Genomic DNA, 25,671 nt, shown 5'->3' on the forward strand with positions numbered 1-25,671 from the left:
AGAAGAGGGTGACAGAAGATGAGATAGTTAGATAGCATCACTGACTCAATGGACATAAATCTGAGCAAACTCTGGGAGATAATGAAGGACATGGAAGCCTGGTTTGCTGTAGTCCATAGGGTCGGACACGACTTATCAACTAAACAGCAAGAGCAACAACTAAGTAAACTGGTATTTCCATTACTTTGTAAATCACTCATAGGTACGTATTTATTTGCTTTTCTACTTTTTTTCTTGGTTCATTTAATAGTTTTCATTTTCTTAGAAAATCATGCATCATAAATGGTGTTTCATTACTTTAAAAACCTCAGACCTCTATATAGTCCTTTGGTATAGCTTCTTAGAAAAATTCCATTTTTGCATTTTTCTTTCTTCTTTCTACAATCTATGACTTTATTCAAAGATTTTCCTTTCAACCACTCTACTGCATCCCATCTCCTTTTATAATTCATCTTTACATTATTATGTGTTTCTTTCAACTTCTCTTACAATCACTCTTTTCCTAGTATTTAATTTAATGTTTAGTTATTTTCATTCTTTCTATTTAATGAAAATATTTATATCTGTGAAATTACATCAGTATATAGTTTAACTTAGGTCTCATAACTATGGCTTCAGAATTTTCTCAATTTTGTTATTTTTTTAATTGTATTTTTAAAATGTCTCCTTTGTCCATTTAATTAATTTCTTTTATCCCTCTTTGGAGTCTTCATATTTTTGTGTTTTGGTCTAGTTTCATATGTCAGAAAATGTTAAGGACCTTGACATTTTTATATGTGTTTCAAATAACTTTTCCTTTTTCTTGTTTGCATTTTAAATATAGAGAATATATGTCTGCAGTACTGAAATTTAAAGCTTTATATATTCAGATCTATTGTCCTTTTCTTTTTAGGAAGTTATGCTCTGTTAAAATCCATAGTTTGCCCATTTTCCTACATTTCACTCCTTAACCTGCCTCATTTAATTAATAAAATTAATTGAACTTAATATTTTTAAATGAAGCAAGAGTCCAAACTAATTTTTAGATAAGCTTTTCCCCTATGGGTATCTAAAATTTCCCTTATTGAATACTATATTTTTCTACAAACTAATGTTTGTTTCTGAGGCATGCTTGCTTCCATTGTTCTGTGCATCCTTGTACCATAAATCTACCATATTAATTACTGGGTGTTCATAATTGGCCTTACAATGGTAAGAATAAGATTTCTCTCTTGTACTTCATGTTCAGAATTTTCTTCTTTTGCAACTGTCTACTCAACACTCTTTTAAAAAATTAATTATTTTATTTATTCTTGGCTGCATCAGATCTTAGTCGTGGCATGAGGGATCTTTCGTTGCAATGTACAGGCTTCTTTCTAGTTGTGGCTTGTGGACCCCAGAGTCTGTCACAACTATTGAGCCGGCATGCTCTGTTGCCCTGAGGTATGCGGGATCTTAGTTCCCTGGCAAGGGTTGAATGTGAGTCCCCTGCATTGGAAGGCAGATTCTTAACCACTGGATGACCAGGGAAGTCCCTAATACACTTTCTATTCATGTCCATCAATGTTTAAGTGGAGAATTTCATAGTAACTATGGTTATTGTCAGAATTTGGGGGCTACAGTGAGTTGTTCCCCAATAAATTGTATTAAATAAGGATGGTTATACTTCAAATCGACCAAGACTGACATCCGCTTTAAATCATTACAGGGATGGGTACAAAAATTTTAAAGAGAATTCTTAAAGCTTAAAGAATTTTAAAAATTTAAGTTAAACTTAAGAATTAAAGTTTTAAAGAATAACTTCAGAGCAACCTTATTAAATATATTACCACTTTTAATTCAAGACTGGGTCCCTCATAAGAAAAGCTGCTCAGCTATGGAACCATAGATGACTCCTGGGAGTAAACATTAATATCTAGATACAAATTCTAAAGCAGGGAGACAACTTTCCAACAAAAGGGATTTATTAAAATTTAATGTTCCATTGCTAACCCATCCTTTTATGGTGGACAGATCCATCATTTTCATTTAATTCTGTGAAATATCTGGAGAAGCTAACTCCCTTTGTTTTAGTTTTATGCCAATTAAGTCTAAGGTTATCAGTAACCTCAGGTATGCAGATGACACCACCCTGATGGCAGAAAACAAAGAAGAACTAAAGAATCTGTAGATGAGAGTGAAAGAGGAGAGTGAAAATGTTGGCTTAAAATTCAACATTCAGAGAACTAAGATCATGGCACCTGGTCCCATCACTTCATGGCAAATAGAAGGGGAAACAGTGAAAACAGTGACAGAATTTACTTTTTTGGGCTCCAAAGTCACTGTAGATGGTGACTGCAGCCATTAAATTAAAAGACGCTTGCTCCTTGGGTGAAAACTTTTGACCAATCTAGACAGCATATTAAAAAGCAGAAACATTACATTGCCAACAGAAGTCCATCTAGTCAAAGCTATGGTTTTCCCAGTAGTCATGTATGGATGTGAGAGCTGAACTATAAAGAAAGCTGAGCACCAGAGAATTGATGCTTTTGAACTGTGGTGTTGGAGAAGACTCTTGAGAGTCTTTTGGACTGCAAGGAGATCCAACCAGTTCATCCTAAAGGAGATCAGTCCTGAATATTCATTGGAAGGACTGATGCTGAAGCTGAAACTCCAATACTTTGGGCATGTGATGTGAATAAATGACTCACTGGTGAAGATCCTGACACTGGGAAAGACTGAGGGCAGGAGAAAAAGGGGACAACAAAGGATGAGATGGTTGGATGGCATCACCGACTCAATGGACATGAGTTTGAGTAAACTGCGGAAACTGGCAATAGACAGGGAGGCCTGGCGTGCTGCAGTCCATGGGGTCGCAAAGAGTCAGACACGACTGAGCGACTGAACTGAACTACAGCTAAGTCTGTCTATGGTTTAGGAATCCTTGTAGCTTCTGCCTCCTGGGAAATACAATGCCTGTCAGGCCTACATCTTTCAGTAGGCTCTCATTGCTAATAAACTTTATTAATATTTTATACGCCCCTGTAAGCTTTCTGAGCCTGCACAGTGAGGGTCAATGCTACGACTGTTTTTGAATCCCTCAGTAAAACCCAACATCCTTCCTGGAGACACCCTCTCTTAGCCTTGGATCTTACTAGATCATACTAGAATAAACCTAGAAACCAATTTAAAAAGTCTTCCCATCTAGGATCCTGGCATATTGTAACTTATTCCCTACATAAAGTTCTCCTCTCTATTTTGGAAGTTGGGTATTTAATGAAATAGCTGTTAGTGTTCCCAGGTTTACTGTATCTTACACCTTTTAAGGGTTCACTAAATGGCGGTTATCATTTCATCATGATCATTGTTGTCACCACTGCTCAAGTGTCTGTGGTGTATAAGCAGCAGCAAACTGGAAAAGCTGCATTCATCCTGGACCCAACTACAGGAGTGAGATGTCACAGCTCTTAGTGACGGACAATGAAGAAAAATCTTCTGATGAAACAGAATTCTACAGCCAAGACTCACTGGTTCATAATTTCATCATTTCAATAACAAGGTAAAAGTAAACTGTTTTTTCAAAAGGGAGGGAATTACACGGCATTTGCTTTTAAAACAAATCTGTTCCAAATGTGCCCCAAGCATAACAAAATTTATTATTATTAGAAGTTGTAAACTTTAGGGAGTTGGAAGATTGGATTCTGGTGTAGAAGTCTTTTTACCAGTGGGGAGGAGTAAAACCACATACTTGTTCATTTATGTATATGTCATATATCTATATACATATGGATGTGTATTTATACTCATATGCCTGTATACATATGGATGTGTATTTATATTCATGTATCTATATACACATGGATGTATATTTATATTCATATATCTATATACATATAGATGCATTTTTATACTCGTATCTGTATACATATGGATGTGTATTTATACTCGTATCTGTATACATATGCATGTGAATTTATACTTGTATATCTATGTACATATGGATGTGTCACATATGGATGTGTATTTATACTCATATGCCTATATACATATGGATGTGTATTTATACTCATGTATCTATATACACATGGATGTATATTTATACTCATATATCTATATACATATAGATGTGTACTTATACTCGTATCTGTATACATATGCATGAGTTTATACTTGTATATCTATGTACATATGGATGTGTATTTATACTCATATATCTGTATACATATGCATGTGTATTTATACTCATATCTATGTACATATGCATGTGTATTTACACTCATGAGTAAAAATGTATATCTATCTATATACATATATGATACTCGAGGGAGCTGGAGGTATTCAGGATGGATGTGTATTTATACTCATCATGAGCTAGTTTTTAGTTCCAGGTCTTCACAGAAAATAGGAGAAACCAGAGAGCTACAGAAATGACCCATGCAAAGCAACCTGCCCTAAGAACTTACCCACACACCGGGGTTCTGGGCCATCCCACTGGGCGTTTACTTGGCAGGTAAGCCTAGCACTTCCTTCTAGTCTGTACCCTTCATCACAGGTGACCAAACACACGGTCCTGTAGGACATTTCTCCAGATGAACAGCTGAGGCGGCCATGTTTGGGCTGGCGGAGACGAGGGCATGTTCTCACTATATGAAAACGATTAGATAATATCTCACTCAATAAAGAAAAAATTATAAATTTAATAATGCCTACACATTGCAAGCAGTAAATAACACACTATTATTTTTTTAATTAGAATGGGATAATTAAAAGTATGTATTTTATCAAATGCACTGCCTAAATAATACTCCTGTTGTCTGCCTCTGCCTACAGGTAGGAAACTTAAGCTGTTGAAGGAGTTTGGCCCTGGCCGGGGGATGATGGCTGGAGACTGATGGCTGACTAAGGGAGGGACTTTCAGCTCTTAATGGGCCTTTGCTGTGATTCTCCAGGCTACATTCTAACAAAAGGAAAGGGTCTTTTCTGGGGCAGAGTTCAGCTTCAATTCAGTTTTCAGACCTCTTACGAACTTTTCCTTACTTTCCTATCCTGGTGAAAAAATAAAAATCTGGTCGTCTCTTACAGACAGAGCTGAAGGTGAGAGGTCATTTTTTTTCCTTATTGCTTTCCCAGGTCATTCTCTCTCCCTTCTTCCTGAACACTTCCAGCTCCTCTCAAGTATCATATCATATACCCAACCTCCCTTTCCCCTAACTGTCTGCTGACTTCTAGGCCGTTTCTCATTCTTTGATGATTTTATATTTCTCTCTTTCTCTCTCTCCCCTTTCTTTCTTCCCTTCTCTTTCACACACATATGCACACACACGATGATGATTTCATTATGTAGGTGATCATTCCAGTACCCTAGAGTTATATTCCTCACTTCTTCTCCAATAATCATGTCCTTTCCCTTATTTCAGCACCCCCACCAAGTCTTAAATCCTCCGGACCTGACCATGACCAATCCAAGCACCCCACTCTCTGACAACCTGTCTTCCCAGATTACTCCCACAAGAGCTTCAACTCCAGCAAACTCTACACCCTGTTGCAGCCTCTGATCCATTACATGTTCTTCTTCAGATAAAACCATCTCTAAAGAGTTTAAACTCTTTTCACCCTTCTTTGTCTCCAGTTCTAATTTAGACTCATTCCAACAGGATTTCAAATCAGGAAGAGGATGAAGGAAAGGGGGAGAATAAGGAGAGGTGAGAAGGAAGAGAAGAGAAGGGGGAGGAAAGGCAGGCGATAGAGAAGAAGAGGAGGGGAGGGGAGGGGAGACATGGAACAAGACTGGAAACGACAGTATGGGGAAGGGAGAGGGAGAAGGGGAGAGCTGCACAGACCCGTGGCTGTGACCCTTCCAGTTAGATGGCATGCACATCCCAGTCTTAAATGTACGTACATCCCATCTATGTACCCCAGAGATACAGAGGACAACAAGGTGGATTACTGTTGAATGTGCCTGCAGATGGGCACATACATTCCTATTAATAGCTTACAGGTTTTATCCTAAAAGCATCAGGCACCGTACAAAGCACAAAAACCACCCCTGCAAAAGAACAAATTTCGGTTTGCTCTCATGTAACACACCTGCAACACTAAAGGCCAGAAGACCACGTAGTAATCAAGAACTTTGTTGGGACTCTGGGTAAAATGTCTTTCCTTCTTTTAAGAATTTGTCAATTTTTCTTATCAAGCAAGTAGTTACTTTTGATGAAAGTTTAATTTTAAAATAATAGGAGAGGAAGGTGGGGTAAAATATTCAGTGCATATTCAACTGAAGTCATGGTTTGACAGAATCTACTCAAAGAAACCCATTCAAATTATGTGAGTTGACAGAATATAAATTCTGATTTCATGAAAGGTAAATTTAAGATTGATTACCCCTTAGAGAAAACTCAAGAATTAGAAGTTAAACCATAAGCCCTAGATTTTCAATTAGTTTGAAATGAAGTCAATTATTAATGACAAATGAGTATAATTATGTTGCCTTCTATGTTTTGATTTTTATTGAGTGTGTCCATCATGTAAGTAGAATTTTTATTAAGTGTGTCCATCAAGTGCATAGAAAATATTTTGCCTTCCATATTTTGGCTTTTCTTGAGGTAATCATCAGGGGTAGCACAATGCCAAATGCCAGGTAGGATTAAAAGTGAATAAGATAAATTACTATGATCAAGATATATAAAATCTAGAAAACCACATTAAACAACTGCTTTTCGATTCAATAAACTGCTGAAATGATTCCAGGTTTCCAATTAGGGACAAAACGAACTTGCAACATGTCTCAAGAGAAATGATAGTAAATGAGAACTGGTGTTTCATACACATGTAAATTATATTGCTTCTCAAAAGTGTTAGTTTTAATAAACTTTCATAGCGCCTCTGGGAAAACAAAAGCATATGTAATAAATCCTATTTAGTTCTTAATATTTTATGTTCCTTTTCAACCAAGAATGATCATTTTCATCATTTTGGATAGGAACATGCTTATATATGAGTTTCAACTTCAGAAACATTTTTATTTCAATAAGCTGGAAAATTCTGCAATAAGTGTTTGACATTCATATTAAAACAATCCTTAAATATTTATTAAGCCTTTCGAAAATAGCAATTTAATATTTTAAGAGAATGATTTACTTGGTAGCAGGCATTTAAGAACATGTTCTGGTTCTCATTTGAAAGAATTGCTATATTTTTTCTCAGACTCACAGTTTCTGTCCATCTCCCAATTGTGACAGCCTTAATGAAGACTGTATTAGAGAAACAAGAATCAAGCCCATTAGTTACTATCTAACACTACAAAACATTATGATGTGACATGAAATTTGTAAAAAGTTTTACATTTTATACTGGTCTTTCATTTCTGTCTCACTTTTAGAAAAACTTTTAAGAAAACAAAAAAACAGCTAAAATTATCCTCAGTCTTTAAAATCAGCTTTAAATTAGATCTTTAAAATGCTACTTTCTCCATACTATAAATAAAAATAATTTTATTTCTAAAAATGTTCACCATAATCTGACAATATGGGGTTTCTGATTTGTAAAAAAAAGAAAATGTAGTATCAGCAAAGCAAAATAAATCAAAGTGTAGTAAAATGAAGTATGCCTATAAAAATCTATTAATGAGGAGCAAGAGGAAGAGCCTGAACTAGTACCTTCCTTCAGGACAACCTTGTTCACTGATAAGTTAGGAAGCAGCATTAGAGGTGAAATGGAAAGAATTTTACGAAAATTCACTTCCTTGAGCATTGCTTTTACTTTGACTAAATTTATTTTATTTATATTATGCAAATTGTATAAAAGGCAATAATCCTGCTTTGTAAAAATGAAACTGCATGATGGGAAGTGACACAGAAGACCACCAATGTAACTTGTCAATGTATTTGTCAGTGTAATACCAACACGTGTATTTGTTAAATTCAGATTTTCAGTCATTCAGCAGAGGTATAACCAAGGATTGGTTGAGGTAGGAGAAGATACATTCTATGCTCATAATGAGTTCACAGACTAGCAGAGATGATAGACGAGCTAATTAATAAGAATACGGTGGTGTCTATTGTAACAAGGTGGTTAAGCTGGCAAATGCTGTCAGAATCCCCTTACAGTGGGCCAGTTCAGGGTTGATCAAAGAACCTGCACTTGATTGTGGAAGATGGAAGAGAAGCAGTAGTCATTGCAGGCAGACTCACTGATGGATAAATGTAGATGTACAGTAGGTTCCAATTCATGTTTCTTTACTTGTCTCCACCCTACATCTCAACTGCTAACCCTGTTGACCCAAGGGTGCCCAAGCTCACTGCTAGGTTCTTGGCTATAGAACATCAGGGCGGGGTCACACAGAAATGAAGCTTCTCCTGGGCTTCCCAACATACTTCTCTTGTGATTCCACTGCAGCAGCTGCCTGGGCTTGCATTCTTGGGCTGGTAGTATCTCTTCTAAGGCTCCAGTTTCTCTTTCTGAAACTTCTACTTTCCAGCGCCTTCTAAAATTGTATAAGGTCTGATTTTTAAAATAAGTTCCTTGTCCCACAATACAGATGGGGTATTTCCTGAGTTTTCCTGACTAACCCTGACACATGGAGCATAACGGCTAGAATGAGGGCACAAGAGGTCTGTGTACGCACATGTGGAGGTTAGAGGTCATCACATCCCAGCGGGAGGTCGGTGATGGGGCGGGCTTATCTACAGGGGCTACAGGTCCCTATATATTAGAGGATCAAGGCTGTTCCAACAACTTACAAAGGGATGGCTTCCTGACAGGTGTGGCCACTTCTTAAGGCTTTAGCGCAGGATTCAAGGTTCAGGATAGAGATTGTAGAAGGTCAAAGAGGCAGGGGCTAGATCTTATCCTAAAGGGATTGTCTGCCTGATTTTCTCCCTCTCCTTTGGAAGGCCAGTAAGGGAAAAGTTAAAATGTCAGACTTTCCACCTTTTGCCATGAGGTGTTAACTATACAGGAATATATTTAAGAGGTTCTTAACGATTAACTTTTTCAGGAAAGGGCTTTTTACCATTTGAAACTATGTGACTGAGAAGGTCTTGCCTTTCCCACATAAACAATCACTTGTCAAAGTTTAGAAATCTAGGGTCTAATTCTTTTCTTCCAGAATTTTGGAAATATTCGCTGATCTTCTAAAATTTAGAGTGACTGGTAATGGGCTCAAGGCGAGTCTGATTCCCCTTCCTTCATAGGTAATGTTATTAAACATTTCTAACTGTGAAACAGGCACAATTTTCTAATTTTTCCAAGGCTTTCAGAAGTTTCAGCAAGATTATTTCCAGACATGGATCTGTTTGCAATAATTTGTTTTCTGGCACTCAGTAAGTGACTTTAAGTTCAGTATCAAAGATTTCAGTCATGTGTATCTTCAAGATTTCAGCTTGCAGATACATTCTTTGATCTTCTAGGAGTGCTTCTCCTTGGCTCCATTTTCCCTCTGGATTCCTAGTCTGCGAAGAGTCCATTTCCTGCGACTGTTCTCATGTCATTTTATTCTTTCACCTTTTTTCTAATCTTTCAAATGCTGCTCTACTTTCAGAAGGATTTCTGGGGTTGATTTTCTAACTTATTAATTTGGCTTTTGACTATTATCTCAGGTTTAACCCATTTCTTGGAATCCTAATCTTACTTTACCAATGCAATTGTAACTGCCTTTGAATCTCAGTGATTCCATTACCCCCCACCTTTACTTTCAGTTCTCCTTTGTTCAATCTGTTCTTTTTGTAAATACAGGTAAGAGTCTGAATTAGGACCTGGATTTAAGCAAATCTGTAGATGAGTTCAGTATTGGTAGCTGACAAATACAAAGATGAACGTCTCCTGGGGTTCACAAGTGACCTTGAAGTTGTAAGTTGGCTTCCCTTATGGGTGTGGGAGCTGAGAGGAGCCAAGAAGACAGAACTTCTCACTCTACTGCAGTAAGCAAGGTGATATGGGGGTCTTGGAGCAGTCAAGGCCTCCGCATGCTTGGCGGAGCTTTACGGTATGCTGTCTATTCAAAGTCAAGGCTGGTGATGTACATGTTGGCTAACTACTCTTGGCACAGGATACTGGCATGGTTCCCCAAATCCAGCCACCAAAACAGACATCAAAGCCCCATGCTGACCATCCTCTAACTCTCCCTGGACCCTGTCTTGGTTGCTTGAAATCTGAGGTTTAAGGTAACCTGTCCATTTCCTTCCTAGGAAGGCCTTTCCCCTGCTTGTTCATAAAAGAAACACAGGAGGCACAGTTTATGACGATGTGGTCAATTGAACTTAGTAGTTCTGACTAAACGTCCTATAATTTTTTCTCTTTCTGTGGTCCGTGGTCCATGAACTCAAAAGCAACAAAGAATTTACTGGTCCATTAGAGTTTAAATCAAGGACATCGAGCAAGACAATCAATAAACAATGTGAATTGGCAGTCTGCATACCTCTGCAGGAGCTTTCGGAACCGGACCACAAACCATTGGGGAGACACAAGAAGACGCTGCTTCCCACGAGGTCAAACCCAGGGTGACATCGGACCCCACAGGCTGCATTGAAGTGGTTGTTGCAAGTGTTTCGGATAAAGTAACCGTTTTCAGGAGGCTTCAGGGCAGGGCAGTGGACAACTAACATTTACAGAAATAAAATTAAAAAGCAAAGCTAGCCTTTGTCTATAAAGCATCCTCCTCCCACTTTTCCTGTTTAAGAGGACATTTTATACACAGAGCTAAACTACCTCCAGCATTCCCATTTATTGCGTGTGAATTTGTAAGTGCATATTTGGAAGAACACTTACATCTCATGCTTAGTAGGTATTTGTTTCTAATTAAATTTAAAGACAGACTAAACATTTAAGCCTGAAAAATCTTTTTATCTATGTGAATATGAAATTTTCTAGTTCTTGACCTTCATGTGTCATTAGCTATTTTCCTTCTCAATTAAAGCAGCATAAAATAACGAATGAGTAAGGCCAGCAAAACACGTCTGTCACAATCCCAGGACCCACAGCTTCTTGTACAAATTATTGGCTAAGTAAATATTTTTAATTTTTGGTATGAATAATTTCAAGGCACATTACTTATAAAAATATTTTCTTTAAATGGATTTAACCATCACCAGGGTCCAAAATAGCTCATTTATTATTCAAATTTGCTGTTAAACTTGAGACTTCTCAGGACTTCCCTGGTGGTCCACTGGTTTGAGAATTCCTAGTTCTCAACACAGGGGGCACAGCTTTGATCCCTGATCGGGGAGTTAAGATCCCTCATGCCACATTGTATGGCCCCACCAAAAATATTTATCTGAAAAAAACCTTATGACTCCTCTCTTAACGTTCATTTTAAATCTTTTATAAGTTTGTTTTCACAGTTAATGATACTTCTGGAGTCTCAGATCTCCTTTCTCTGAAACAAGATATGACTACGTTCAGTGATAAGAAATGCTAGATAATAAAAATAAAGAATTTCCCCCAAATAAGATTAGAGGATCGTGCCCAGCGAACTGGATGAAAACACTGGCCTTACCTCCCTAAAAGAGATCAGCTTTTATATTTCCTATCTGCCAGCGGTGGGATCCTTACCTTTGCAGGTCTGGCCAGAGGCCTGGTACCCCTCCTTGCAGACACAGTCTTCGGGGGACGTACTTCCAGGTGGAGACGTGTGATTTTCATCAGGACATGGAAGGCAAGTGCTGATCCCTCCCGGTGAACCTTCTGGTTTGTATGTCCCAGATGGGCAAGCTGTGGGTAAGCCAGGGAAGTCCATTTTATGTGATATGTCAATGGATAGTGAACAACATTCTGGAAACTGATTGGGGCAAAAAGAATCCCAAACAATAACTTTCCACAGAAATAATCGTACAATTCAAGCAAGGAGAGAAACCAAGATTTTTTTTTTTAGAGTGTTGTAGTTTGTAATTTTCAGGTTATGAAGTAGCCTCTTAACGTCCCACAATTAGTTACAATCACAACACACTGCAGCATGATATGGCTGGGCTGATTTGTGGGAAAACTCAAAACAGTGTACTTGAGGGGACTAAAAGGAATCGATGATGCTCAGCGTGATTCCTCAAGAAAACAGGTTTGCTTAACCACAAAACTAAGCAGGCTTGCTGAGCAACAAAACCATGCAACAGAAGCATGAGATATGCCCCAAAACAATAAAACAATGATGGTATGACCCATATCCTGTTCAGTGAGCTCAGTAAGTTAATGATCCCTAGAAGATGCTCTCTATACACATAAAAAACAATAAATTTGTGAACCTAGCTTGACCATGTAGGGACAAGGAAACTCTCTTGCCCAACCTGGAGGAGGGGTTGATGATGGAAGCGTGACATCTCCCTTCCCTACTTTTCCTTTGATTATACAACTGTAGCCCAGTAAGTTCTTGGGATGTGGCATCCTTTCACCTGTCCAACTTGTAAACCTCACAAATGTCCTATTCTAATAAATCACTTCTCACTATCAAAAAAAAAAAAATCTTCTAAAGACTGTACACCCATATTCTAACAACTCCCACCCCAACCTCTGCAGCTGCATCTCCTGCACTGCGCTAACACTCACTCTCAATGGAGAAGAATGACTTGTAGACGTGCAAAAATTACTGTGCCCTTTGGTTTGGTTCAAAGTACTTGACAAAGGATGAGGAGAAAGTAAAGGGCTTGAGGGAAATGATCCTACTGATGAGAAATAGGCCCTTTGAAGCAAAGAGAATCACAGACTCTGCTTTTCCCAGGCTCAGGGGGGAAAAAAAAAAGATGAAAGCAGGATCTAACTGACCTTGCTTCATATCTTCCCTTTGTACCAACAATGTGGCTTTGAACCTGTATTTACTCTCTCTAGAGTTACACTTCTGTAAAATAACTGAAAATTAAGAATTCAATAATAGAAGAAATTGTGGAAATAGAACTTGCAGTGCCTAGTGAAGCCAAATAAATGTAGCATAGTCAAGTAAGCATTAGATCATTTTTAAAAAGTAACAACCAAGGAATGTGCACTTATGTGTGATGCTATTTGATACAAATGATCTCATTTAATACTCATAGTACTAATTAGTATTAATATACTAATATTTTTATTAATAAGTACATTATTTTTATTAGTGCTGTGTCCATTTTAAAGAGAAAATGGAGGCTTAGAGTAACCAATGATTAGGCTAAAGTTACTCAGTTAAAAGGTGACAGAGCTATGAGTTTATTATTTTTTTTTTAGTACTTAACATTGGCTTATTATATTTTTATATTGAAAATTCAAAATCACATTTATCTTGGTTGTAACTGGCAAGCAAAATATTTTTAAATTAAATACATATAAACTTTTCCTCTTCCTGTTATCATTTGTTTAAGGCCTGTTTCCAGGTAGATAAGCTCTGGCTTATTTTTTTATTTAAAGATTTTTTAAGGTTTACAACAAAATTGAGATGAAAATCTGTACTAGAATTTTACAGCAAATGTTTATATAGCATTCACTATGTCCCAAGGACTGTTCCACATATTTTGTAAATTATCTTTTTAATCTCTTTAAGAAGTATCATAGAAATGATATTAAGAAGTGTCATTTATCTCATATTACAGATGAGAAAACTAAAGCACTAAGAAGTTAAATAACTAGCCAAAATCATATAGTAAGTGACAAAGCTGAGATTTGAACTAGGAGAATTTGGATCCAGATGCCATGTTCTTTATCACCACATGTTCTATGTCTCACACCCCAGTATCCTGGATGCAAAAGTCCTTGTTTCAACAACTATAAAGCTAAAACCAGAAACAATCAGTGTTGAGATAGAAGACTCATAATGTTATTTTTAGAAAAAGTACTCATGCTTCTAACATTCTTGATTATATTTAAAAATGAAAGAGAACATTTTCCCATGTATATAGTAGAAAATTCCAGAACTTGATAAATCTGTAGCTATTTAAGAATGAAAGAACCATTTTATAAATGTTTTTATAAATTTATAACTATTTTATAAATAGTCAAAATGATGTGTGACTTATGAAAAGTACTTCAGCAGGAAAAAGGGGAACATGACTTCAAAGCATCATAGCATTAAATATTGAATTATTCATATTTCTTAATATTCATTTTTATAAAAAGTTCAGTAAATATTTACACAGATCTTCATAAAGATGCAAGACAACACTGTCTCCCTTAAACAGAGTCAGCAGCTGTAGGAGAAAATGATTAAGAGAAATACAAAGATGGAAAAGAAAACATAAACTGTAAGAGCAAAATTAAAGTTGTCACTGGAGGCAGTAAAAAGTAGCCGTAAAATTCTAAATCAACAGAATTGAGTAGACCTTGGAGAAGTTGTGATATTAATGTAAGAAAATACTCTTTATTTGACATTTTAGTGCCATAAAACTCATCAAGTTCCAAGCAAAATTAACAGTGTTTCACACCTAGAATAAAGGGAAAGTATTACAAGCAACTAAGAAAGAAAAAAAAAAAAGAAGGAAATGAAAATCAAACCAACATTTCATTTCTCCTGTGCAAAGACAAATGTCAGGAAAAAGAATAAGATATACATGGCTATGTGGAAAAAATATTTTGAACACCAAATTCTGTATTTGGGCAAACTATTGGCAGATATGAGGAAAGAGAAAGACATCTGAGAATGAGCATGGCTTCTGGAAATCAATATGTATTCCACTGATTGAAAAGAAGTCAAAATAAAGAACTCATATCTGAGAAAAATGGTATTGAAAAAATTGCTTGAGATTAAGAAACCATCCTAAAGGAGATCAGTCCTGGGTGTTCATGGAAGGACTGATGCTGAAGCTGAAACTCCAGTACTTTGGCCACCTAATGCAAAGAGCTGACTCATTAGAAAAGACCCTGATGCTGGGAGGGATTGGGGGCAGGAGGAGAAGGGGACGACAGAGGATGAGATGGCTGGATGATGTCACCGACTCGATGGACATGGGTTTGAGTAAACTCCAGGAGTTGGTGATGGACAGGGAGGCCTTGGCGTGCTGTGATTCATGGGGTCACCAAGAGTCGGACACGACTGAACTGAACTGAAGAAACCAGTGGAACATGTAGTATATTGCTAAAATAACTGCAAAAATGAAAACAAGTGTCAAATAAAGCCCCTTCTTAAAAAGATATATAATCCAAGGGAAAAAAAATAATCTTTACATATTACAAAGAAAAAAGATTTAAAACCTGAGAGAAACTGGGAGATAGTTGGGAAGAGGAAAAGGTGAAGTTCTCATTTCGTATACACCAATATGATAAAACTAAAAGAAAAACAGGTTTAAATTTGGGCACAAAGAATACACAAAACTATGAATAGAAAGAGAATGTACAACCACCAAATCAGTGGGGGAGAAAAAAACACAAATAACAAAAGATATAAAAACATAGGACAAGAAAATAGCAGAGAAAATTAATACCAAAATATCGTAAACTAAGGTAATGGAAGTAAAACCAAACATATCATTTACCATCAATAAGAGTAATGTGTTAATTTAACCCTGTTGATAAGATATAAACTTAAAACAAGCCAGAGAAATAGGTTCAAAATAATTGGATGTACCAAGACATGTTAAATATTTCAAAAAATCTTCAAGAAGCAAACAAGTTACTACCTTAAGGAGAAATAAAAGTTTAACACATAAAGGGCTTTTTCTAATATATGAAAAATAGAATAACTTCAACAGAAAAGTTAACAAAGAACAAAAGCTGGAGATTAAAGTAATGACAGACCAATAATTGTTGCATACATAGTCTAACCTCACTTATAATGAAGAAATGCAAACTGATGACTAATTTTCAATTTGAAAAAAATTTAAAGGATTTTAATACCCATTCCCATTGTTGGCAGGCATGTGGGCAAACAGGCTTTCTCCCACTTTGTAGGGAAACCTGAGGGTAGACACTAAAACCCTCAAATGGAGCCCTTCTTTTGATACAGCAATTCATTTCTAAGAATCTGTCCAAGTGAAAGTCAACATTTTTTACCTACACATATAAGTATGAATAATTGTTAATTATATAATAAGTATGTATAGTTATTGTTTGTCATTACATAGCATTGGAGATAACACAAATGTCAAGACATGAAGGGTCTGTTAAATTCTTATGACACATCCATCCAGTGGCATATTAGCCATAAAAATACAACGGTTGACAAGGAAAGTAAATAAAATTGTGTGGCCAAGTGTAAGTAAAAGCATGTCTCAAACACCATATATGTTGTATGATCTTTCGGCTAATAAATGCATAGAAATCTACAAGGTTATGTTCACATGGTCTGTTTCTCTGGTGGCTCAGATAGTAAAGAATCTGCCTGCATTGCAGGAGACCCAGGTTTGATCCCTGGGTCAGGAAGATCCCCTGGAGTAGGAAATGCAACCCACTCCAGTATTCTTGCCTGGAGAATCCCATGGACAGAGTAGACTGCGGTCCACGGGGTCACAAAGAGTTGGACACGACTGAGCGACTAACACACATGGTATCTATTCATGGTAGAATTACAAGGTTTCCAAGGTTGTTTATTTTTGCTGATCTACATTTTCTTGTTTTGTTACACTAAATGGGTACTGTGCCAAAACATTAAAAGTAAGTGAAAATTAAGTATAAGATAAAGTCATTATCTCAAACACATATGTTTCATTTCACAGCTACTACTTCTCTGACCTCAGAGATCACTTCGATTCCTCCTTCTCCTTCCATCTCTTTCAATGTTGAAATGAAAACCATGTTGTTTGGATTTTAATCCTTAAAAACCCTCCAAATTCTGCCTATCTCTCCATCTGCATTTCTCTTATCTTAGATCTGAACTCATCACCTCTCTCAAGTTTTCACAAAATCATTTCACTGGTCCCTCAGCCTTCATCTCTACTCTTTAACCCATCTTAGATGTTGCTGCCTAAACATTTTTCTAAAATATAAATTTGAGCAAATCACTTTCTACTAAAAACTGCACCAACAGGATGAAGTCTTCTCTCTTTACTTAGATCTATAAAGATATCTTTGATCCATCTGTACCCATCCTGTCAGTCTGCTACAATGAACGGGTGAATTCCATATCCTGATCAGAAGCTGCTTCAGAATTGAGCGGAGACTAGTTGTTTTTGTTTTCTTATTTATTTTAAAGTCTTTATTGGACTTGTTACAATACTGTTTTTGTCTGATGTTTCATTTTTTTGGCCATGAGGTAAGTGAGATATTAGCTCCCAGACCAGGGATTGAACCCATGCCCCCTGCGTTGGAAGGCAAAGTCCTAACCACTGGACCGCCAGGGAAGTCTCAAGCAGAGATTAGTTTGCACCACACCTCCCCCACCTCAGTTTACTGGACTTGGCAGTTGGACCAATTTACTTAATTTTTCTGAGATTTAGTTTCTTGTGTGCAATTCCCTTATAAATTTGTTGCTAGGATTAATTGAAATAATGTAAGAAACATGCCAGGCATGTAGTTGGCATTCAGTAAATGTGATAATGATGCCCCAACTTTTAATCTTCTTAACCATGAAAGCGATAATTATACTTCTTTTATAGGCTTGTAGTGCCCAGTAGATGCTCTGGAACTTGGTAAATATTATCTCCCTCTCTTCCCTCTCCCATCTTCCACTTAGCTTCTGCCTTGGCATATGCTGTCCTTTCTCTGAGTGAACCTCCTGCATCCCTCAATGACTCGTTCTTCAAAGCTTCCCCAACTTTTTGAGATGGGTTTTGTCACCTTCATTTCTGGGCCCCGGAGAATGTTACTCTCACCTCCTCTGGCCCCTATCACACTGTATGTAACATACACACTTGTCTCTGTCCCGCCATGGGGAACACACTCTTGTAGGTTTAGGGAGTCTTCCGGTCATCTGACTCAGCCTTTGCTCATCCCATTCCCTGAGCCAGCAGTCACTTAGACAAAGGAGGACAGAAGGTGGAGGATGGGTTAGTGTGACGGAAGGACCGAAGTCAGAGGGACTACCTATCAGGGAAAAGTGAAAGGACGTCAGACTCTGAGTCAAGACAATTGAGTTGCTATCTTGGCAGCTCCACTAGCAAGCTACAGAGTCGCTGCCAATTGTTTGTTTGTTTTCTTTCCTTTTCCTACAAAATACAGAAGTTACATGTAATGATGGCTGTGACCTTTCTGATGCTAATACTGAATGATTCTATAAATAGACTAACACTAAAAAGTAAGTTAAAGAAACCTGTCACATGAGCAGTCAGATTTTATCTACAGATTTTATAATTTATTTTAAAATGGTATTACACAAAAATGAGTTAATCTTACACTGTTACTCCCCAAAACCTTTTAAGAAATAAAGAATTTACAACATTGGAGAACAGTGTTTTGGGTAAAAATATCCAAAAGTACATTTGGAAGTGTATTGTGAAATTCATAATGATAATCGAAAACAGACTTAAGAAGAACTATTTAAAGGCATTGCACAATTCTAGTGGGAGAGGTGTAATCAACTTCTTTGATTCCCAAAGGAGAAAATTCCTCATCTAAAACCAAGCAAAAGTTGAAAAGATGAAATTAACTGTGGTTTGAAAAAGTTCCACAAGTGATGGTAAAGACTAGGGTAAAGTCTTTTTCTTTGTCATATGAAAAGATTCCTTTCCTGGAAATGTACCAAATATTTTTTTAAATTGTTCTTTTTGTTGTCAAAATAAAAATTCTCCTTTCAGAAACATCTTAGCAGTTATCAGCTACGATTACTGGAACTGTGCTTCTTGGAAGATATCATGTGCTAAGATTAGATTTTCCCTCTGCCAACACAATTTTTGACTGAAGTAAATGAAAATATCAACCAGTTTGCAATTCATAAAATTTAAAGAAGTCTCCATTCTTTAATTATCAATTCTTTAGATGACTATTTCAGTTAATAATATTTATTATACAGTAACTTATACTTTATAAAATTCCTTCTCATTAATAATCTAAGATTAATTTTAAAACTCTCCATAAATATTAAGAGCCTCTGTTCTTTGCACAATTCACCTTTAAAGCTTAATGAATTTCTTTAAAGAATATAGTTTTAGGGCAGTTGCATCAGCTGCCTTCAGGCTGTGAAGTACACAACTCCAAGAGTGCCCATTCATGAAGATGAAAATATACCCAGGAATTGTGGAAACCAAAAGCTTTCATTTCAGCTATATCTAAGTAGGGGGCCCTTGGAAGAAAGTTCTATATTATTACAATATCATGCTTCTTCTCAACTTTACGGATTCATTCTGAATAAGCAATTGTCTCTATAAATAGTGTACCAGGGTTTTGAACACAGGGACCCACTGCACTATCAAAGAACCAGCTTTCCCCACGCTAAGTCAATCCTTGTCACAAGTACCAGACAAGGACCTAGGTATACATACGAGGGACTTTCTTATTAAACAGTCAAGATCCTTTCCCTTTTCATCAAGGATTAGACGAGGAGACTACTGACTGCCCTGGATTCTGCACATCTGAATCTGTGTAAAATGAATTCGCATCCTGCCAACCTCCCTGTGATTGGCTAACTCATTTGGCTGGAACGCAGGTTATCTGGACAAAATTATGGGCAACTGCGTGGTGCCATGGCAGCAAATGGCACCCTAGCTGCAGGAGGCCATGCTGCCAATGCAAACACCTGCTCTGACTAGAAAGGAGATTAGTGATGGATTAGGACAAGTCTATACAAAAACAAAAAGCAAAATGCTCAAAGACCGTGTCCAAAAGAAGACAGCGAATAAGAGTCATGCTGTGAATATATGTGTACACACATACATACACATATAGACATAATATATACATACCACACATAAACATATATATCACACACAAATATAACCTGGATGAGTACATAACACTTATGCAAAGTCTTTTTAGTTGAAAACTCTGTCTTCTTAATTGTTTTAAGGTATGAACTGTTTGCATGAGAAATGTGAGATCATTTTGAGTTTTGTAACAAAAACTCTGTGTCTAATCATTTTGAGGAAAAACCTCTGGAGATTTTAGAATTATCTTTAATTTTATTTATTCCTCCTAAAATAGTTAATAACTCAGACTTGTACAAAGAAGAAAATAAGATTTGCCATAAGCTATACTACTCTGGTTTAACTATGCTTTAAGTGTTCCATATTTAATTGGATTCAAAGTGTTTACAATTAAAACCAACCTTTTTACAATCACCTTGTTCTTTATATTTTTCATCCACTATATTTTTTTCTTAGCAAAATAATATTAACTTTTCATTAGCCTGTTGCTTTTTAGGCACTAAGCTGGGTCCAACTCTTTGCAACCCCATGGACCATAGCCCACTAGGCTCCTCGGTCCATGGCATTTTCCAGGCAAGAATACTGGAGTGGGTTTCCTTCTCTAGGGGATCCTCCCAATCCAGGGATTGAACCAAGTCTCCTGCACTGCGGGTGGATTCTTGACCACAGAGCCACCTGTGATATCGGACCCGAGAAACAAGTCAACTGACCTAGTGTTCAACATAATGCTACCAAAAAACCCGAACGCCTTAGCATTTATATCTCAGACTACAACATAGGGACAATTCTCTTTAAGCTACAATTTCATGATTATCTAGAAAATCACTGATCTTCAGACAGTAAATTCATACTCTACTACTAAGTATTTCATTAGCCTACTGTCCATGGGGTCACAAAGCGTCACACACGACTGGGCAACTAAGCCCAGCAGCAGTATTGTCAAATTATTGAATATTCCCATAATCAAGAATAAAAATACATCTTTTATTGTCGTCTCATTACCACTGGGTATTAACAGTTTTTTAAATTACCAATTAATCATTATTTAAATGTGAAGTCCCAGACTTCCCTGGTGGTCCAGCAGTCCACCTGCCAATGCAGGGCACCCAGATTTGGTCCAAGAAGGGCAGCTAAGGGCAACATGCCGCAGGGCAGCTAAACCCATGTACCACAACCATTGAAGCCCGTGTGCCCTATAGCCTGTGCTCCGCAACAAGAGAAGACACTGCACTGAGAAGCCTGTGCACCGCAGCTACAGAAAGCCCACAAACAGCAACAAAGACCCGGCACAGTCAAAAATAAATGACAAATATATACAAATTTTTAAAGTTTAAAAAAATGTGAAGTCCCATGAAATTTTAATGCAACAGACTTTCAACTTAAACTTAGGGCGCATCTCTCTCTGAGATTCAGACATGTGTAGGACCAACAGACGTCTATTTGCTTACAAAAGTTGAAAACTTTATCTGTGGTAAGGGTAATATTTAAAATGTTACCAAAATGGCATGATCATTGATCAACAAGAGCATTAAGCAGAGTTCTGACATGCCCACTCATCTGCTGGGCTTCCCAGGCGGCACTAGTGGTAAAGAACTTGCCTGCCAATGCAGGAGATGTAAGAGATGCATGTTTGATTCCCCATGGGAAGATCCCCTGGAGGAGGGGATGGCAACCCACTGCAGTATTCTTGCCTGGAGAATCCCATGGACAGAGGAGCCTGAAGGGCTACAGTCCATAAGGTCCCAAAGAGTTGGACATGACTAAAGCGACTTAGTGCGTGCATATGCGCGCGCACACACACACCCCTAATCTGCTAGATGAGACCTCTCTAGGTGCTGGATTGTGGGAGAGATAAATGAGCCTAGAGAAAGGGGTCAGATCAGTAAAAGGGCATTTAGGGACTTGGGGGCAACACTATTTTTACCAACGAATATGTGTGTACTTCAACATTTTGACAACTTTTATAACTGTACTGATGCACATGTGATGAATTAGCTCGTCCTAAGGAACAAGATAAATGATACACATGAACCTAGTAACACTTGTCTTAGTAGTCAGAAAGGAAGAAAAATTCTGAGTATAGTTTGGTGTTGTCAAATATGTTTCCCTTTGGGTCAAATAAAGAGTGATGAGGTATGAGTGAAGTCACAGGCCATAGCTGCCTTTCATGTTTTCCTTTCCTCATCTCCTCTACCTCAGTTCAGTAGGACTTTGGAAGGGTTTGGAAGTACAGCTAAATATCAGTTGCTATGCCCACTGTTGCTGTGCTAATTTTGGACCTTATTAATTTAGGACTTCATTTAGCTGCAACCTCTATACACACATTTCTTATTCTAGGATATACAGAGTCAGTGATTTCTGCCACAGATACCAAATTAATATTCTTATAACATGCCTCTCACCATGCCATATTCCTGCTCAAAAATCTTCATAGTTTATAGTTGCCAGTTGACCAAAGGCTATCTCTATAGCCTGGAATTCAAGTCCCAGTACAATTTAGTGCCTCCTTACTGTTCTTGACCTAAATCCCACTTGTTCTATTGATTTAACCCACTTTCCCATCTGTACAAGCTAACTTCAATCCCCATCACAAGTCTGTACTTTTCATTGTCCACAATAGTATCCCCTTTCTAACTGTGCTAATCCTATTTTTCAAACCCAGTTCATCTTCACAACTAATAGTAAATATTTTTTGAACAGCCGTAGCATTTTATATATCACATATGTATATTTTGTGCATCACATTTTATTTTTATTTGATCTCAATTGCTTAGAACTGGATTAAATGTAACTCTTGGTTCATGGCACACATTCTTACTTTTTAGTAATAATTATAGGCCTACTTCATATTAAGTTCCTTCAAGGCAAGTACTGTGCAATAATCAAACCTTCTGAAATACCTAAAAGATATTCAATAAATAGTTAAGGGAGTCAATGGACAGATTTAAAAGATTTCCTTCTGTAGTTACCATAAAACCTGATTCAGAATGACCCGTTCTGCCTGGCATTCTTTCTGATCTGTGTGGTCTAATCTACTGCACCTTGAAATACTCCACTCATCTAGTCACTGATTCCCTTCCAGAGTCCCATATTCAAATGTTTGTATTATTTTCTGAATTTTAATCTGCGTGAAAAGAAAATTGAAAGTATTCTACTTTGGCAATTACAATGCTTTCAACATGTTAAATTTCACCATGTCATCACCTTTCTCCCTTACCATCCCTTAAAGGAGGGTGTGGTGCAAAAGCCACAAGGCAGAATCCTTGGATGAGAATTCTGCTAATTACTACTGGCAATGACACCGTCTGACCTTCTCTGTGTTATGTAATCAATTGGAGAACTGTTTTTTTCCATCATGACACATGGGTGATCAAGTTTACAGCCAAGCGATTGTAAAACTAAAATGCTATGAGCCTCTCTAGGGGTGAAAAGGATATGACAGGTAATGGGATTCCTAGGATAGAAGAGTAAGATAGAGTTTTGCCTGACGTCTTCAACAGATGATTACAAAGGGGCAAAGTACCATGTTATGTAATAAAACATAAGGGAGATGTTACCCAGACTTGAGGCAGGGGTGGGTGGTCAGGTAAGCTTTGTTGGTCAAAGAGATTTCAGACGTGAGGCCTGAACCATGCATAAAAGTGAGGAGATACAGAAACAGGGTGATGGCATTTCAGACAGAGGGATCAATATGTGCAGACTCAAAGGCAAGAGAGGGCAAGCTTGAAAATATTAAGAGTTGTCTCTGGCTGGAAAAAAGAGGGGGTGAGGTTAGAAAGGTGAGTGCAAGAACCACTGGGCTGAATAGTCATTTGCAAAAGCTAGGAATTTATTCTTAAAACAATGAGAAAAATAACAATAAGTTAGGATGTGTGACAAGACATCTTGGATACCTTCTGGAGAATGATTTTGAAAAACAATAATATTCATCCTCAAACATCAAACACGGAAAGACTTACTCACTCCCATATATCTCTATACATAAGGATGATTTAAGAACTTAATTACAGTTTTTTTTCTTTCTTTTTTTTTTTTGCTTAACTGATTTACTGTTTTTCTCCATGACTCCAATTTTCCTTTTGGCTACTTCTGGTTTTCTAGAAATATAAGTCATCACTGGGCATAAAATATGAGAAAACTGACATCACCCATTCTAAAGACATAACATGTAAAGAACAATACCACTGGATTGATACAGCCATCATAGAAAAAAGTGTCAACAGAGAAGAAAGAGATGATGCACATGAAAAGCAGAGGCATCTGTTTCTGGGAGGATGGAGTAGATGTATTTTTTCCTTAGTCCTTCTGCTAAAGTACAGCTAAAACCTGTAGATGTTAGATATAAAATAAACATGAAATTACACTGATAAGGCAGACCTGCCAGGGACCTCAAGATTCAAAGAACAACATGCTGGTAAGTTCCTTGGATTTACTTTTCCCTCACATATTCCCGTCTTAGAGCTGAAGAAGCTGGAAACCTCAAAACACCAACAAGGGTGAACATAAAAGCCCCCAAACAACAAAATACACTTCTCTCAGCCAAAGGATGAAGAAAAGGGCAGCCTAGCAAAACAGATCACTTCTGGACAATAATCAATCAACCCTATTCTAACCAAACACCGCAGAAAAACCTGTGGCCCAAGCTGAGCCTTACCAGGCAGAGGCCAAGTAAACAGCCTAATGTCCACTCCTGCCAAGATCCAGAAAGGCACCGCCACATGTCTGCCAGGGTTGGTATGAGAGAACGCCAAGAAGAGAGATGGGTCTTTCATATCAATGGAGACCATAGGGGTAAGGATGGTGTCTCGCTTCCATCCTCACCTAGAAGTAACAAAGAGTCCTTCCCTGCTCCATTGGAGTGGGTCTCAGAGTATGCTCTGGTATATGAGAACTTGCATGACACCCAAGCAGTGAAGAGGTTCCCTCCTCGTAGTGACAATGGAGGGCACATGGAGAGCAATAAGCAGGCATCCAGACCCCTTCCATCCCAGGGGAACCAGTGGAGGCCAGCAAAGAGCATGGACTTCCATCCACATCCAGCAGGAATGAGGATCCCCTCACACACATACATGTCAGTGTCAATCAACAGGGCAAATGAGGAACCTGGGTTTCTATATTTACCTGGTGGTGCTCCTCCCTCTTCCCTCTGCTGGAGGACTGTTTATATAACACTCACGAAATGACAAAATCAAAGATTCGGAGAACAGACTAGTGGTTTCAAGAGGTTAAAGCAGGGGCAATCAGGGGTAGGAGGGAAGTGATTGTGGTTCTAAAACGACGTGTTATGGATTCTCATGGTGGTGACGCTGTTCTATAACTTGACTGTATCAATGTCAATACCCTGGTTGTGATATTATATTACAGTTTTGCAAGATGATACCATCGGGAAAAACTAGGAAAATGGTAACAGGGGATTTCTCTGTATTAGTTCTTAAATCTGCACGTGACAATAGTATCTCAAAACGTGTAATAAAAATTTTAAAAGTAAAAGGCAGAGAAGCAAAAATTTCAGGGTGCATCCAGAAATACCCAAGATACAGAAACTTTACTTTGGAGCCTGCGATATCTGGGTCACTAAAGAGGTCTGCCTGGTTGCAGGCCAGGGATACTGCTTTATACATGGAACAGAATATGATGAAGATTGTGCACGAGTATTAGAAAGGCTGGAAAGAGGTAATCCTCCTATAGATATTTACAATTTGACCTCTTATGCATCTATCAGCTTCTATAAAATTTTACAGTTGCCCATGAGGGTCACACATTTCTCTTTGAAACTATTCTTAGGAAACACTTTTTTTTTCTTATTACTATAATTTGGACTTCATGACATTTTTTAAATTTAATGATTCATTGATATGAGGTCTTTATCCTGCCACCTTACGAGTCTGTTCTATTAATTCTAGTAGTTTTCCATGGATTTCTTTGGATTTTCTAGGTTAGCAATAACATCATATGCAAATAGTAAAACAGCTCTTTTTTGTTTTAAATATTGATGGTGAAAAGGAGTAACCATGCCTTATAACCTTTATGGCTATGC

The 25,671-nt window shown here is 37.5% G+C and overlaps 1 protein-coding gene across 1 annotated transcript in view; it reads right to left on the bottom strand.

Annotated features, from left to right (window-relative positions):
- Positions 1-25,671, bottom strand: part of SVEP1 (sushi, von Willebrand factor type A, EGF and pentraxin domain containing 1) — a 190,062-nt gene that overhangs the window by 111,053 nt on the left and 53,338 nt on the right. Inside the window, exons 4-6 of the mRNA XM_065947403.1 lie at positions 11,506-11,664; positions 10,373-10,552; positions 4,422-4,601 (exon numbers count right to left, since the gene is read on the bottom strand). Of these exons, the coding sequence (XP_065803475.1) occupies positions 4,422-4,601; positions 10,373-10,552; positions 11,506-11,664 (519 nt within the window). The remainder of the gene's footprint in view (positions 1-4,421; positions 4,602-10,372; positions 10,553-11,505; positions 11,665-25,671) is intronic.

The sequence above is a fragment of the Muntiacus reevesi genome, chromosome 10, assembly GCF_963930625.1.
Source record: "Muntiacus reevesi chromosome 10, mMunRee1.1, whole genome shotgun sequence".
Taxonomy (NCBI): Eukaryota; Metazoa; Chordata; class Mammalia; order Artiodactyla; family Cervidae; genus Muntiacus; species Muntiacus reevesi.